This window comes from Callithrix jacchus, chromosome 1, assembly GCF_049354715.1.
Source record: "Callithrix jacchus isolate 240 chromosome 1, calJac240_pri, whole genome shotgun sequence".
Lineage (NCBI taxonomy): Eukaryota > Metazoa > Chordata > Mammalia > Primates > Cebidae > Callithrix > Callithrix jacchus.
The window spans coordinates 14,248,024-14,263,646 of NC_133502.1; the positions used below are offsets into that span (position 1 = coordinate 14,248,024).

Below are 15,623 nucleotides of genomic sequence, written 5' to 3' on the forward strand. Positions count from 1 at the left end.
GGACAGAGCCACCTGCTTTACTGGAACACATGTCCCCTACTGTGACTGCATGCTCAGCAGCTGCAGACACAGCCCCACATGGCCCCCTGAGTTCCTGCACCTCTGGGCCTGACTCAACAGCAGAAAGCAAAATGAGAGCTCTGGGGGGATGGTCTCCCCTGCCACAGTTCCCCAGACTAATAATTAGGCCTCCAGGAAGCTGGAGAGAGCTTTCTCCACCAGGCCAACCTCTGGGTTCCCACTGGGCCACCGGACTTTCATTCATGAGGATGTGCAGGTCGGCCCAGGACTGTCCTCTGCTCCAGGAGGCCCAGGACAGACCAGAGACCATCAGTATCAGGCTCCCTTCACAGACTATGCAGAACGGCCATGATCTGGGGTCTGCCCTGCCAATGTCATAAGCACACCTACATTGCAAGGTGAAAACCTCAATGAATGAGAAAGACAGATGGAGGTGTCTTCTGATTTACAGACTGATTCTGCACTCAATGAGAACACCAGAAGGTGGGTGTTTTCCTGCTCCCTCTTATCTCAAAAAACCATGGACCTCTCAGCCCAGTTTTTGGCGGGGGAGGGGAGGTGGGCAAAACCAGCAACTCCAGCCTGGCCTCCAGGATTCTGGCTCCTTTGAGGAGAAAACCCAAGTGTGAGGTATCCTGTTACCCACTCAAAATTTACAAAGAGAATTCCGAAGCTCTGCCCTTCTGCAGCTCAGAAGTAGGCCCATTCCACAATGCAACACAACACTTCATTATATTCCATAATCCCTTGAAAGAATTCGTTAAAATTGTTCTACGATGACTTAAGTATTTTATATTTTTAAACCTGAATAGCTGTCATCATCTTCTTTTGATCATTTCTGGCAATAAAAAAATGCATGTGGCATTACTAATCAACTTTCAGAGTTACTCAGCTCCAAATGTATCGCTTGCAGTCAAGCCACACTAAACTCCTCTGGAGCTTCTCTATGCTTTTCCATGAAAACAGAAAGAAACTGAGGCTGATGTGCTCTAATATCCAGTACTTCTCATACCACTATCCCCACAGGCACAGGTGAGAAGCCGCTGGAGGGAAGCTGAGCCTGGAGCAGAGAAGGGAGCTGGTGGCAGGCATGGGCTCTCCTCCACTCTGGCCTTGGCCAACATCTCTAATGAATCACAAATTCTCTCCTCCCAGAGCTGAACTGAGCCTCAGAATCCCCTCACCCCAGCCAGTCGCCACCAATTTGGCCAAGTGGGCACGCAGGTGGAAACCTACCTGCCGGCCTGTCTGGCTCTACCACCAACAGATCAGTGGTGGCTGCTTCCATTCCGGCTCACCCTTCCACACCCACCGGCTCCCTCTCCCCAAGCCCCCCCACCAGGTGCTTCATAGTTAGCATTGCGGTTACCTACCATTTCCAAAGCTGGAAACCTCCGCACCCCCATTCCTCTCTCACCCCAACATGCAAACCGTGCCATGGTTCTTCCGAGGTGTCGCTCCATCCAGGCCCCTCCAGGTCACTGCCTGGCCTGCCCTCCCCCAGTGGCAGCCTCCAACTGATCCACTTCGAGACCTGCCTGTGCCCTGCTGACAGAGCTGATCTTCCTAAAAGCTCATGGTTTCCTCCACTGCCCTTCGCACTGAGGCCACACTCAGCTTGTGCATCTAAACCCCAAAGCTCCTTTCTAATCCCCCCACTTACCCTCTTGTCATCCGACTTCTTAACACTGTCTACAAGCCCCAAAGGTCATATACAGTATGAGTCCCTTTACAGAAAATTCTCAAGCTGACAAAATTTGACTGGTGGGAAACAGATCCTTGATTGCTGAGGCTGGGGTGAGGAAAAGACTAACAAACCACCAAATGAGGAGGGGCCAGAGGTCCCCTGTGGGCCCAGAGGTGGGTCTAGGTGGGGTCCTAACACGAGGCTTCCAGAAGGTGCATTCGGCCATCTATGTGATGACCCTACCCTAATTAACAGGCTCCTAGGTCTATGAAATGATGCTAGGAACTACAGAGGCAAGATGATGGCTACCAAAATTTGCAGAAATCCATGGACCTTTAAACTGCCTTATAAAGGTAACCATTAAATCTCTTAAAATAGAAGAGGTTTATCTACAGGAGCCAGGAAAGAAGGCTCTACACCATAGGCACTGCCGGGAAAGGAAGCCAATGTTAGACAAGAGGCCAACTGCAGGAAAAATGACGGCAAAGAAATAAGGCAAAAGGCACTGGCCGTGTGTGTGTGTGTGTGTGTGTGTGTGTGTGTGTGTGTGTGTGTAGGGAGGGAGGGAGGGAGAAAGAGACACACACACACACACACACACACAGCTGTCAAGAGGTCCTGACATGACAGTCTCTGTCTCCCCGACAGAAACACATATACATACTTCCAGAAAGTTTGTGAAAGAGAAAGCCTAACAATGTTTGAGCAGAAACTTAACTGAATCTGAGAGAATGTCTTGCCAAACACCTTAATACTTAAGGCAGCTCCGTTTTCACACCCATAAAGAAGCTAGATTCCCAGAGCTCCTGGCATTCTCAGTGTCGCAGATTAGGTGACTGCTGCAGTCAGAGGCAATGGCACTCTTCTCTTGGATACGGTCTTGGATGTGGCTTGGGCAGAAGGAGGCCGTAAGCAAAATTACCATCATGCCTGAGTGCTCTCTATGCAGGGGGTGAGAGCTCCACTTTCTGATGGTTATGTGATGACCTGTCTCCAGGCACAGAGCTTGAACAGGAACCCACGCCCATCCGATTCCAGACACTGAGCATGTCCATCACTGTCTCCTGAGCTCTTACAGCAACATACAACAGAAAGGGCACGAAAGACAATACCAAAGCCCTGGACTCAAAAGCTGTGACGCATTGCTGCATGGCCTCAAGCAAGGTCTTTGCTTCTTGGTCACATGGACAACAACCTCACAGGTCCGTTTGGGGATCGAACCTGCTGGCAACATGGTAAACCGCCACCACCTCCACCAAAGTTGGCATGGGCTCTTCAGCCAGCACAGTGAGGAACATGGGAGGTCATCTGTACAACAGCACTCAACTTCGGAGGCATTTTTGGAAATCAGGAACTCACTGGCCAAAACTCTTAACTGAGAACATACCCAGTACAACACAATGTAACAGGTTCCCCAGAGAGTAAAAATCAGAGTTGTTTTTTAGTATGGCTGAACTTTAGGCCAATCTCCCATTTTTTAATATAGATTATTCTTCCCATAAGTAAGGAATCCTAAAGCCAATTGCAAACAAACAAAATGCCCTGAAAACCCATTTAATCAAATTAACCTGGCCATTAAATTTGAAGAGGGACTCTGTGCTGAAAGGAATAGTGAACAACTTGTCTACAACAAGCCCGTTCATCCATAAAGATCTTCGTTCATTCTAAAGCTCACTCTTTGTCAGGGTCTTTCCAATATACCCTCCCAAAATCTGATGATCAAGCTGCCCTTCTAATAAAATATCTATACAGGCAGGAGTATGTACAGAAAAGGCCAATGGAAAGCTTATAAACCAAAGGAAAAAGACCAAAAAAAGCCAAATGCCCTTTTGTGGTCAGTTTTCCAGCTAGAAATTGTCATCAGAAAACTATAATGGTGAAGACCCAACCTGGGATGGTGTCACCCTGGCCCCCCTGCTGCCCTGGGAAGCCCCCCGGATATTTCCATTCTCAGGACAGCATCACACCTGAGAGATACCCCCAGTCGGATCCTGGGGCTCCACACAGCAGCCGACCCTAGACACCTTTTGATATGAACAGAGGAAACATGAAGCTCCCGATTCTGACCTCGTAGGAAGTTTCAGGTCAAGACTGGCTTTCACACCAGTGCTAACTCAGGACATCAGGGCTCCTCTTGAAGCCAAGGAACAAATTTGAATCCCAGTTCTCCCCCCGACTCGACCTTCATCCTTCGAAGGTGCAGATGGTATTGCTGGGTTTTTGGCTAGACATCACTAACCACCCAATGGTGCCTATCATCCCCACGATGGCCTCTGCTCCGTTACAGGAGAACTGGAACTGTACAGATGCAGGACACTGCGTCAGGAGAAAGGCACTTGTGGGAACTATTTGCTCGGTGATCCTGAGAGGTCAGCACCCTCCCAGGGCCGACCCTCTGTGCTGTGTGTGGCTAGGAATTCTCAACCTGGGGTGTGTGTAGGGTGCCTCCCTAAACCACTTGATGTCCCAGCTTCAGCCTGGACTGATTAAATTAGAATCTTTGGGGAAGGGACCCACCAGCCCCCCATCAGTGAAGTTCCCCAGAGACTCCAACATGCAGCTAAGGTTGAGGACCACTGGTCTAGTCTAGGAGACTGCCCCAAGCTCTGCAGAAGTCACAATGCCAGCAGTGATGCCTGGAAAATTCCTTTAACCCTGGGTCATGCTCACCTACTTTCTACACCTGGGAAAGAATCATGAGTGCAGGATAGGGGGCACTCCCAGCAGCTCACCTTTTCCATCTTTTCCTCTCCCACCTCTCTTCTCCACAAGAGGAGATGGCAACCCCCCGCCACTACCTTGTCAGATGACTTCAGTGACTAATAACTGACAGTGGACGCCGATCCCACATCCACCAAAGACCCATCCCATACCCACCGCACACCCACCCCACACAGACACATCCCACACCCACCGCACACCCACCCCATATCCATTCTCACCTCTCTGGAAGTGAACCCCAGAGGGTGCTTCGTGTATGGTGAACTAGTTGGTTAATCTAAGGTCTCCAAAATAAAAACCTGTATTTAACAAATAAATCTTTAGCAAATGGCTCCAAGAAGCTCAAAGAATTGACAGATTTTTCTAGTCCTCAAATGTTCTTTGGGGAAAAAAAAGTCTTATTTCTAGCTAACTGATGTACAGAAATCCTTTTTCTACAGTAACATGCTTTTCTACACGTTACAATAAATCGACTAATTACTACAATGTAAAGTTCCTCCTGGTCTGTTTCCAAACACAGAGACTTTACTTTTCTAGTTTATCCAGCTGAGCTGTCTTAATGCATTACAAATGCTCCTACAGTCTGGTGTAGTAAACTCTTGTCTCCCATAATATACACTTTATTTTATCCCTACGACAATCACACAATCTAGAAGAAAATCTAAATAAATATCTGACAGTATTTGACAAAAAAGAAAATTGGCTTAAAGAGAAGTTAAATTCTATGAATTTCAAAGTCTAGGTCTACATAATCAAACAATTAGTTTTCCCGTGAGGCACGGTGGCTCAGACCCCTAATCCCAGCACTTTGGCAGGCTGAGGCAGGTGGATCACTTGAGGCCAAAAGTTCAAGACCAACCTGGCCAACAAGGGGTAACCCCATCTCTACAAAAATTAGCCAGACTCCCATCTACTCAGGAGGCTGAGGCATGAGAATCACTTGAACCTGGGAGGCGGAGGTTGCAGTGAGCTGAAATTGCACCCCTGCACTCCAGCCTGGGAAACAGAGTGAGACTGTCTCAGAAAGTTTTCCTAAAACCGTATTCCTTACTATTAGAAGAACCCTAGTACTAGCATCTACTGTTTGTAAAAGAATACTTAAGATAGAAAATGTTCTAGCTAAGTAAAAAATATAGCAGGGCATGGTGGCTCAAGCCTGTAATCCTAGCTACTCAGGAGGCTAAGTGAGGTAGGAGGATCACTTGAGCCCAGGAGTTTGAGGCTGCAGTGAGCTATGATTGAGCTACTGCATTCTAGCCTGGGTGACAAAATGAGAACCCCCCGTGTCTAAAAATAAAAGAGAAAAATATAAATTCGATTTTTAAAAAGCATTAAAAATGAGAAAAATCTACTTGGTCAATTTATTCCTTGTAGACTCAGCACCCAATACACACACACACGCATCCACACACGCAGGCATGCACCGCGCCACCACCTGCTCTGTTACCTTAGGAAACCACTATCTGAAGCTCCATGAGGTCACAGTGCAGGGGAAGGTGACCCTAAAGAGAACAATGCTCAGACACTGTGGGGTCCGGTCTGGACACAGCCCTGGTGCATGCCAGGGCCAGGCTCTCCGCCCAACTCTCCTGGAGTCATGCTCCTTCTCAGCACAAGTTAAACAAAGGTTCTGAGGCTCTCCTAGTCTGCTGACCCCTACCCACTACCCTGTGCTGGCGGGCACCTTGCTTGGTCATCTCATCCACATCCTCCTCCAACCACTCGAGGCTTCAAAGCAGAGGCAGCCAAAGAGGTGAGGATGGGGGCTTCTGCTGGCCTGTGGTCACAAAGCTGCAGACTCCCCGCATCCCCACCAGGGAATCTCAGCCCGGCCCCAGGGTCTCCCAGCAGTTGCTTGGTGTACTGTTCTTCAGCAGCAGGCTCCTGGGCTGAGTGATGAGGCCTGGGGTTTATGACAATGAAAGAGATCCGATCTAACTGACTCCATCTTGCTTCTAACCTTCAAGCAGTCCTTGTTCATTCCTGGGCATGGGCTGAACTAACATTGGGAGGAACTTACAGTTTAACTTTGAAACAAAAATGGTAATGGCCCTTTCCCAAAACAAACCCCCTTCTTGCCTGGGGACTAGACGACCTTTGTAAGACTAACAAATTAGCTACCAGATTAGAAATTATGGTTTAGGAGTCACGCTGGGTTAATGAGTGACTTGCCAAGCCTCCCCTTCCCATCTTTGGAGGTGGCTGCTTCAAAAAGTTGAGGGGACGTAAGGAGATGAGCTGGGTGGGCGGGCTCTGGGTGGTGTCAGGGCCACACAGGGGCCTGCTTCTCCCTCCCTTTCACTGGGTGGCTGGAGGACAGATGGAGGAGTGTGGCCGCCAGGTAGGCTGTTACAGGCCGGAGGCTGCAAGATTCTGAACTTCCCCAAACTGCCCCTGGGGATAACATCACTATTATAAAAACTAAGATCAGTGCCCAGGATATTTTGCAGACCCAGCATGCTGATGCGCCAGCTAGTGCCACCAAACCAGTTATCTGACTCAACCATGAGGTCTGGGATCCCATTCAGGAACAGAAAACAAACAAAAAAAACACTTCAGTCTATGATTTCACCTCCAACCCAACCAATCAGCATTCCTCACTGCCTGAACCCCTACCTACCAAATTATCCTTTAAAAATCCCAATCTCCAATTTTTCAGGGAGGCTGATTTGAGTAGTAATAAAACTCTGGTCTCCTGTACAGCCAGCACCGTGTGAATTAAACTCTTCTACTACTGCAATTCCCCTGTCTTAATAATCAGCTCTGTGGGGGCAGCAGGCAAGGAAAACCCACTGGGCAGTCCCAACAAGCAGGCCCTGGCTGCACAACCAGGACAGTTTCACTGGGCAAGTGCGTGACACAAAATATGCAATGCATTCCAAACAAAGTATATAGTTCCTTGAAAAGTGAATCTGGCACCTCCTTTATTAAAATCAAAATGCAAACAAAAGCCACGGAAAACAGCCAGTTACAAATCCATAGTAACAAACAGAAGCAGCTCCCACTGCTGATGCTCATCCCACGTGAAGGCCCCATGCCAGGCAGCCTTCATAAACACTGATTCTGGACCTCACAACCAGCCCATGAGAAAGGGAACACCGTCCTCATCACAGCTTAGACAATTGGGGCACTGATGTTACACAAGATCCCCCACACTCAGAAGCGGGGTTTAAGGGTCACGGGTCATTCTCTGGACTAAAAGCAGTCATGAGCTGCAAGCTTCACAGAGTCCCAGACTCCAGAGGCACCTAACTGGCAAGGCTGACCCTGTGGTCACACCAGAATGCTAGAATCGGTGCAAAGAGCAAAATGTGAGGCCACTTCCCACTCCCTACAGGTGAACTCACCTTCCTGTGTGTATTTTATAAGAGCTGATGGAAGCAGTGAGTATCAGCTTCAATGACTCTTCTAGAAGCCAGACCAAATCGTTTTGGTGTATGCAGATTTCAATCACTATTGCATTTCCTTTACCTCATAATCTTTCAGCTTTTAGAGGCCTCCAAGGGAGAATGACTGGAATGGAGGTGCTAAGGTCGTAAGACAAGGTTGATCTGTCACAAATAGGAACACACGTATTCTGCCCACCAGGGGAAAAAAGTGTCACAGTGTGTTCTTTTCTCCCTAGTTGGGGCAGTAAGGGCAAGAGGGAACGTGAGTAATCAAGATGTATTCTGTGCGAGTCAAATCCTACATCTCACAGAAACCCTGAAAGCTCCAGGCCAAGTAGGGGGACAGCTGGCCGCCAAGTCAGCTGTTCCATGCAGCCCTTGGGGGAATTCAAAAATTCCGTGTGTGGGTGATGGGATCAGGGGCAAGCACACTTCAGTAGGGGCCAGAGAGCAAATCCCTTAGGCTTTGGGGGCTAAACTGCCTCTGGTGCATATTCTTCTTGTATTTTTTCTTTTTCCTTCCAAGAGAAGGGATCTCTCCCTGTCACCCAGACTGGAGAGCAGTGACACAATCATGGCTCACTGCAGCCTCAAACTCCTGGGTTCAAGTGATCCTCTCACCTCAGCCTTCCAAGCAGCTGAGACTACAGGTGCATGCAGTCTGTACCTTGTCTGGCTGATTATTATTTTACTTTTTGTAGATACAGGATCTATGTTGCCCAGGCTAATCTCTAACTCCAGGGCTCAGGTGATTCACTCAGCCTAGTCTCCCAAAGTGCTGGGATTACAGGCATTAGCCACCAAACCTGGCCTTTTCTCCATTTTTAAAAGCTCATGAGCTGACAAAAGTCAGCTTCCTGCATGTCCCCTGGAGAAGCCCAGTGCCCTGGAGCCCCAGGAGCTGCCCCAACCTCTCAGAATGATCTCCCAAGCATCACTCAACAGAACCAGGAACATACACCCTACCCTGGCCACCACACTCCTCCACCTGTCCTCCAGCCACCCAGTGAAAGGGAGGGAGAAGCAGGCCCCTCTGTGGCCCTGACACTACCCGGAGCCCACCCCCTGCCTCCCCATTCATCTCCTTACCTGCCCCCAACTCCTTGAAGCAGCCACCTCCAAAGATGGGAAGGGGAGGCTTGGCAAGTCACTCCTTCACCCAGGGACACAGCCAGGGTGGTGGCATTCAGCTCCTGGAACCCTCAAGCCAACATTCTTCAGCCTACACCATGACCCCCTCCAGACCCACCTCCGAAGGAGCAGGCTACCTGTCAAGAGTATTTTTATAGGCAATGCCACCTCTCTCGACGGTGGCCCTTGGAGGGCTCCCATCAGGCAGTACTCCTGGGTGAGGCTGCTGGGATGGCTGAGGATACCTGTCTTCGTGGGGCCTCTCACAAATGCACACACCCCATCTGGAGTGGGGCCTTCCCCCTGGACGGCGTTACCCTGCGGCCGCTGCACTGTTTGCTTTGAACAGTGGCCTGGAGCAGGCTCATTCACAACAGCACAGCACCTGGCACACAGGGGACCTCAACCCCATCGGCTGATCAACAAACCAGGCAAGTGCAGCTGAGGAGCTGAGGCCCCAGCCGCCAGCTGTGGCATGAGGGGCAGACAGACCTTCCAGACTAAGGACCGCGCCATGCACGGGCCAGGGCACCGGCCTCACTGCCCGCAGCAGAACAGGGCCTCCAGCTCCACTCAGGTACATCCCAACAGCCCAGGCAGACGGAGAGTGCACTCCTAGGTAGAGAATGTGGGACAGAAGCAAGAGGGGTGGTACTCTTTCAAGTCTTCACCTGAGTTCATTTCTGCTGCCTGTCAGTGTAGCAAAGGGGCTGAGGGCATAGCTCCTGGAGCCAGACTGCCTGAATCAAATCCCCAGCTGTGATTCGGCGGCCCCGACAAAGTCACTTAAATGTCCTGTGCCTCGGCTGCCTCTTCTGCAGGTGGGGGTAACAGGAGTACCTGCATCGCAGGGCTGCAGGATGAACCTGCTGAGGCGCTCAGTGCTCGGCTGCACCGCCCGACCATTGCCATGACGCCCCAGCTGCTGGGCTGCGGCTGCGGCTGCGGCTGCAGCTGGAGGTCAGAGTGGGCCAGGCCTACCCTGCAGACATCACCTGTAGCTTCCATCCTAGTTTCCTGTCACAACAGACACTTGTTTACTGGTGCCCCTCAATGTCACTAAGCCACAGGGACATCAGCAAATCCTTATTACTTGCAGCACCTCCTTCCCAAGGACCAGGCTGAGCTTCAGGTTCTAGTGAAGGGAAGTGTGTTCTCCATCGGCTAGGTCAATCACTTTGCTTTGGTGCCTTTTTTTGCTTTCTTTTTCTTTTTTGAGATGAAGTCTTGCTCCGTCAACCAGGCTGGAGTGCAGTGGCATGATCTTGGGTCACTGAAACCTCTGCCTCCCAGGTTCAAGCAATTCTGGTGTGACCACACCTGCCTCCACATGCAGCTAATTTCTGTAGAGACAGGCTCTCACCATGTTGGCCAGGATGGTCTCGAACTCCTGACCTCAGATGAGCCACCCGCCTTGGCCTCCCAAAGTGCTGGGATTACAGGCATGAGCCACTGCACCCGGCCTGGTGCCTATTTTTAATCCCTTCCTCGAGCAATAGCTTACTGCACCTTCAACTGATCTTCCGCTGCAAGGGGAGTCTGTGAACTTACCTTATTCATTCTCTGCCCAGTCTCTTGCCCCTTCTTTCTCCTTCCTCTATCCTGGTACACACACAGGAACGTGCATGCACATGCACACACGCATGCGCGTGCGCGCGCATACGCACACACACCCCTACGTACACAAATGTGTAAGTAGCTCCTGGAGGGAGCTTCGAGAGTGGCCGACCTGCCACCTGACCTCCTAGGTTCATCTCTGTCACTGCCTCCTTCCCACACTCCAACCCTGGTGTCCCTTCTTTCTTGCTCTTCGGTGAGGCCCAAAGAGGTAAAAATTTCATCATTACCCAAAAAAAACCACAGAAAAGATCATACTTTGGTCTGCCCTTCCCACCTGTCACAATTTCTGGAAGGTATTAGAAGGAGACAAAGGAGTCAGGGTTAGTGGGGAGGGGGACACAGAAAGGAAAGGGCGACAGCCGAGACTCACACACAGCCACTTCACAGACCTGACTCAGCTGCACACAGCAGAGCACCCGCTGTTTCCAGCAAAGGCTCAGTGTGCTGCACGCTTTGTACACAATTTCCCATTTCCATTCTGCTCACTCCAGCTGTGCCACCATGAAGCACACACCTCTTCCATGGGTGGGTTCAGCCCGCCACAACTCTACAGTCCTCCAAGACAGCGGTAAATACTAAATAACGCAGCTCTTTTTGTGATTCGGCTGCTTTTCTCCATTTTGCCATATTGATATAACTATATTAATGCTGCGATGGAAGTAGTAGCAGATCTACTGACACCATAATCTGTTGTCCCCTTCCTATATTAAAATGATTCTTGATGATGAACCATCACTGGCATGCATGGAAGAAAAGAATTAAATACTTCTCCTCAGTGCTCTCACAGCATGTGAAAATAATGCTAGGCTTTTAAAAGATCACGAGTCAGCCAAGTGCTTAAGAGAGTCAGCTTTGGAGTCACGCTGTCCCCAGGTTCCTACCGCGAGTCGAGGTGGTTCTGTTGTTCTGAGATGAGGTGACATCATCTCTGCAAAGCTCCGTTTGTAAATGGGAGACTTATGTTAGCAGGTGTAAGTCATACAGCAGTCATGAGAGCTGCATCATTATTTCTCTCTTATGTTAGCTCAGAACTTATTAGGTCCTTAATGGCAACTTTTTCCTGTTTACTGTATTAAAATTATACATACGGAGAAACAGTAACGTCATAAATGGCTGGAGGGAGCAAAATGATGCAGCCACTTCAGAAAGCCATTTGGCAATTTCTCAAAAAGTTAAGCATAAAACTACTATATGTGGAAACCATAGAGTCTCCAAGGGGAAACAAAAAAACCTACCCTATAACCCAGCAATTCCATTCCCAAGAGAAGAGGACACATACATCCATGCAGAGAGGCATACACAGTCAGTCACAGCAGCCACCCGTGCAAACGGCTTCAACATCCACCCACTGGCGAGTAAACAGCACACACATGGCCCATCCAAACAACACAAGACGATTCTGCTGCAAAATGAATGAATGACAGACACAAGCTGCACCACGAACCCCAAGAGTATCATGCTAAGCCAAAGAAGCCAGTCACAAAAGAACACATACTGTGTGACTGATTTGTAGGAAATGCCCAGAAAAGGCAAATTATAGAGCTACAAAGTAGATGAGGAACTATCCAAGGCTAGGGTGGGAACAGAGATCAGCTGTGAACTACCATAATGAATCTTACTGGGGATGAAAATGTTCTGCACGGATTGATGATGCTAGCTGCACCATTCAGTAAAATTACTAAAAATCATTGAATTGTACACCTGAAATTTTATGATATGTAAAATATCAATAAAGCTATTTAAAAGAAAACTTACACATTACGGATCTTTAGACATCTCTCTCTCCCAATTACTGTGAGATGGTTAAGGGCAAAGACTTCCTTCAGTCCATCTTGTCCCAGCATCTAGTAAAATACCTGGCACAAAGTGAGAGCTGAAATGCCCAGTGGATGAAAGACTTCTGAAAACACCACCAAAAAAACCAGCTAAGTCTTGTACAGCTTCATGATTTATCTAAACTGCATATTCCTATCTACTCCTCCACCTAACTGATCCCCAAAACTAATGACCAGTGCAGACCACAAAGGTGATAACGTGTCCACGAAGCTTTGTGGCAGGCCAGGTATCACTAACAGCCCTCTATAACAACTGTTTCAGTACTGAGCAGTTACGTGAAATATTAAGGGCAGGGGAAAAAAAAAGGCCAGTGCCCTTATACAAAGGCTGGACTATAACAAAAGCCCACCAAGAGTTTTGCCTGGGCCTTTCAGGATGACAAAAAAACGAAGGAAATCTTAACAGGACCCATGAAATCCTTAACAGGATTAAGCAAGTTTTACTGGGGGTCTGAAGAAACTCCCCAGGCCTCCACAAACAAGTGTACTCGGGGTCTGAAGGAACTCCCCAAACCTTCCGGGATTTAGCAGGTGACAAGATAAGGGTAATCTACCCCAGCACCTGGACCCATTTAGATTAAGTAACTTTACTGAGGCTCCAGAGGAAGGTCTTCATGACTCAGACCTTAGTTATACATTAAAAGAAGTTGATCACTAACGTCTTTAGATACACACTTACACACAGACATATAGCTTAGAAGGTATATATGCTCTGGGAAGCTTGGTAATTTTGAATTGGTCTGGCAATAATTTCCAGGCCTTCTCCCTGTAACCAGTTGCAGAAATAAAAACACTCTTCCTCCCTAGTTCATCTGCATCTCGTTACTGGGCCAATAGCAGCCTGACCCTCGGTTTGGTCTGGGAACAGCTTCAGGGTGATCAAAATCAGAACCCAACACTTTCAGCCGCATCCCAACCAACTATTTAAGAAGGGCAGTTTGTCTCTGTTCGGATGTTCAAAGGAAAAAGTGTTTTCCTTATGTCTTCTTAATAGCAGTATTATGAAAACTGTGGGGTGGCTGTGAGCAGAGAGTAGAGACCATGATGTCAGCATCAGATCCAGAAAACGGGAGTATAAATCCTAACCTAATTTATACTGAATTTTTAAATTCTTTCAAGAGATATTTCTTATTTTTGACCTAGAAGCTGCCAATGTCGTAAATACACCAGATACTGTCCCTACAGAATTAAATCATGTAATCCCCATCTCTTCAAAGAAAAAGAAACCACAACACAAAGCTTAGATGAACTGCAGGAAAGATTTGACCCAGTCTGTCTCAACAGCCCTTGCCCCCAACCATGACTCTTTACCCTTCACCTTGAGGAAGTGTTTTATCTGCATCTAAACAGCAGGTACTGGTATTACTGAAACCTGGGGGGAAGCAGGTATAGCACATAAATTCTGGGTAGTGTGGAATAGAGTGAGCAATGCATTTCCACTCCCTACTCCACTACTGCTGCTACGATATTTAGCTGAGAAAATAAAACCGTGCGTTTCAAAGCAATCCTTGCTAAGTATGATGTCTTCCTTGGCACAGATCAAAGGACACAGAACACAAGTGAGTCAAAGGCTGCTCGTTCCATCTCCACTTGCTGTTCTCCAAGGACCCACTGGGACTTTAACCACGGACCGTTTATAACTCATTTCTTATCCTGGCTTGAAGACAAAGGTCATTCACAAGACTGCATTATTTTCTGGGCATGGTAATCAGCTCTCATGATTTAATATTTTCTTGGCACCACACTCCACCGACCCCAGCACTGACTGGTATGCCAGCCATTTTTAAGTATTGTAAATGGGACTTAAATAAGTAACATTTTGGAAGGTGTGCAAACCTAAATAAATATTGCTGAGTGGGGACCGTTCTAGCCAACTCTCTTGTCTGTTAAGGGAAAAACAATACATTCATCCTCCGTTCGCGTATATATACACACACACACACACACACACACACACACACACACAAACACACTCTCTCTCTCCCCCCTCCCCCTCTCTCCCTCCCCCTCCCTCTCTCCCCCTCTCTCTCTCTCCAGTTGGTTGGTTCCGACTTCCTCCCAGCCCTGCCTTTTACTGATGGGGGTAACCAGAACAGGGCCAGCCTCAAAAACTCAGGAGTCAACTCAAGTGATAACACAGTAACCCCAAATACTCATGCAGCCCTTTCTGTTTTTCAGGAAACTAGCATATAAATATGAATGGCTTCCCAGACCTATAAGGTAGTTCACGCACTTCAGATTAACAGACGCCTTAACATCACAGGGCTGCGCCTAATAAATGCTCAGTTTCCGGCTCCTAGGTTCCTTTCCCTATTAGTCCCTTGTTCCTGGAGTGAAAGCGATGGGAAGTAAAACAGACCACAGCCCCTAAAAGGCTAACGGTGGACTCTACTTTTTATGAGTTTGTCTTTTACCCTACTTTTTCTATCTACACGTCCAAGTACCAACACTCACCATGTATGTCTGCAAGAGGTCAGCTGAAATCCAGATCCCATCATTTCCAAACTCAACACCAGAACGCACGGCCTGACAGGAACAGGTAGATTTGTGGAGACAATGGGACAGAGTACAAAGTCTCAGACTCACCCCTCCTTGTAGCAGAAAACAGCAGCCGGCCAAGTGCGGGAGCCCCCGGGGCCTAGAGGTGCCTGCAAAGGCCGGGGCACAGGAGAGAGGCTGAGGCTGTGCTCCAGCTGGGAGGAGAAGACCAGTGATGCCATCCTCCAAAGTTCACAGCTTCGGTAAAATCCTATCTACCCAAGTGCCCTACGGAGTTGTTCCCACCCCCAGCAAAAAAAAAAAAAAAAAGATAACTAAACACTTGAAGGGCAAACCAAATGCAACAAATGCGCTCCCCAGCTGGACCCAACAGGAAGTCTGCATACATTTACTTAACTCTAGCTCTCTCAATGATTCAAGCACAACTCAACTTTGATTCTGTGCTCAGATCTGAGAAATCTCAATCCTCCAGAAGCACCAAGCAAAAATAAAAAAAGGCCTCCAAGCACAAACACAGCTGCCCCAAATTCCCGGCCCACCCAAACCGCACCTCTCACAGGGAGCCTCAGTCCTGATCTCAGGACATTCTGGTGCGTGATAAAGGCACAGGCTACGAAAGGTCCAACAGCTGGGCTCCACTGACAGCAGCTGAGAAGCAGCAGGTGAGGCAAGGGTGGGTGTAGACCCGAAGACGCCATCTTATCGCTGCATAGAGACAGA

The 15,623-nt window shown here is 48.5% G+C and overlaps 1 protein-coding gene across 9 annotated transcripts in view; it reads right to left on the minus strand.

Annotated features, from left to right (window-relative positions):
- The window catches only part of STK24 (serine/threonine kinase 24), a 145,437-nt gene that overhangs the window by 86,529 nt on the left and 43,285 nt on the right, over positions 1 to 15,623 (minus strand). The window contains exon 1 of one of the 9 annotated variants that reach the window (XM_035292953.3): positions 14,859 to 14,876. The exons of 7 other annotated variants lie outside the window; for them this stretch is intronic. In XM_035292953.3, the coding sequence (XP_035148844.1) occupies positions 14,859 to 14,861 (3 nt within the window). In that variant the 5' untranslated portion in view covers positions 14,862 to 14,876. Of the gene's footprint in view, positions 1 to 1,394; positions 1,541 to 14,858; positions 14,877 to 15,623 lie in introns of those variants that run through there. One more of the 9 variants, XM_035292941.3, reaches the window with a different exon arrangement.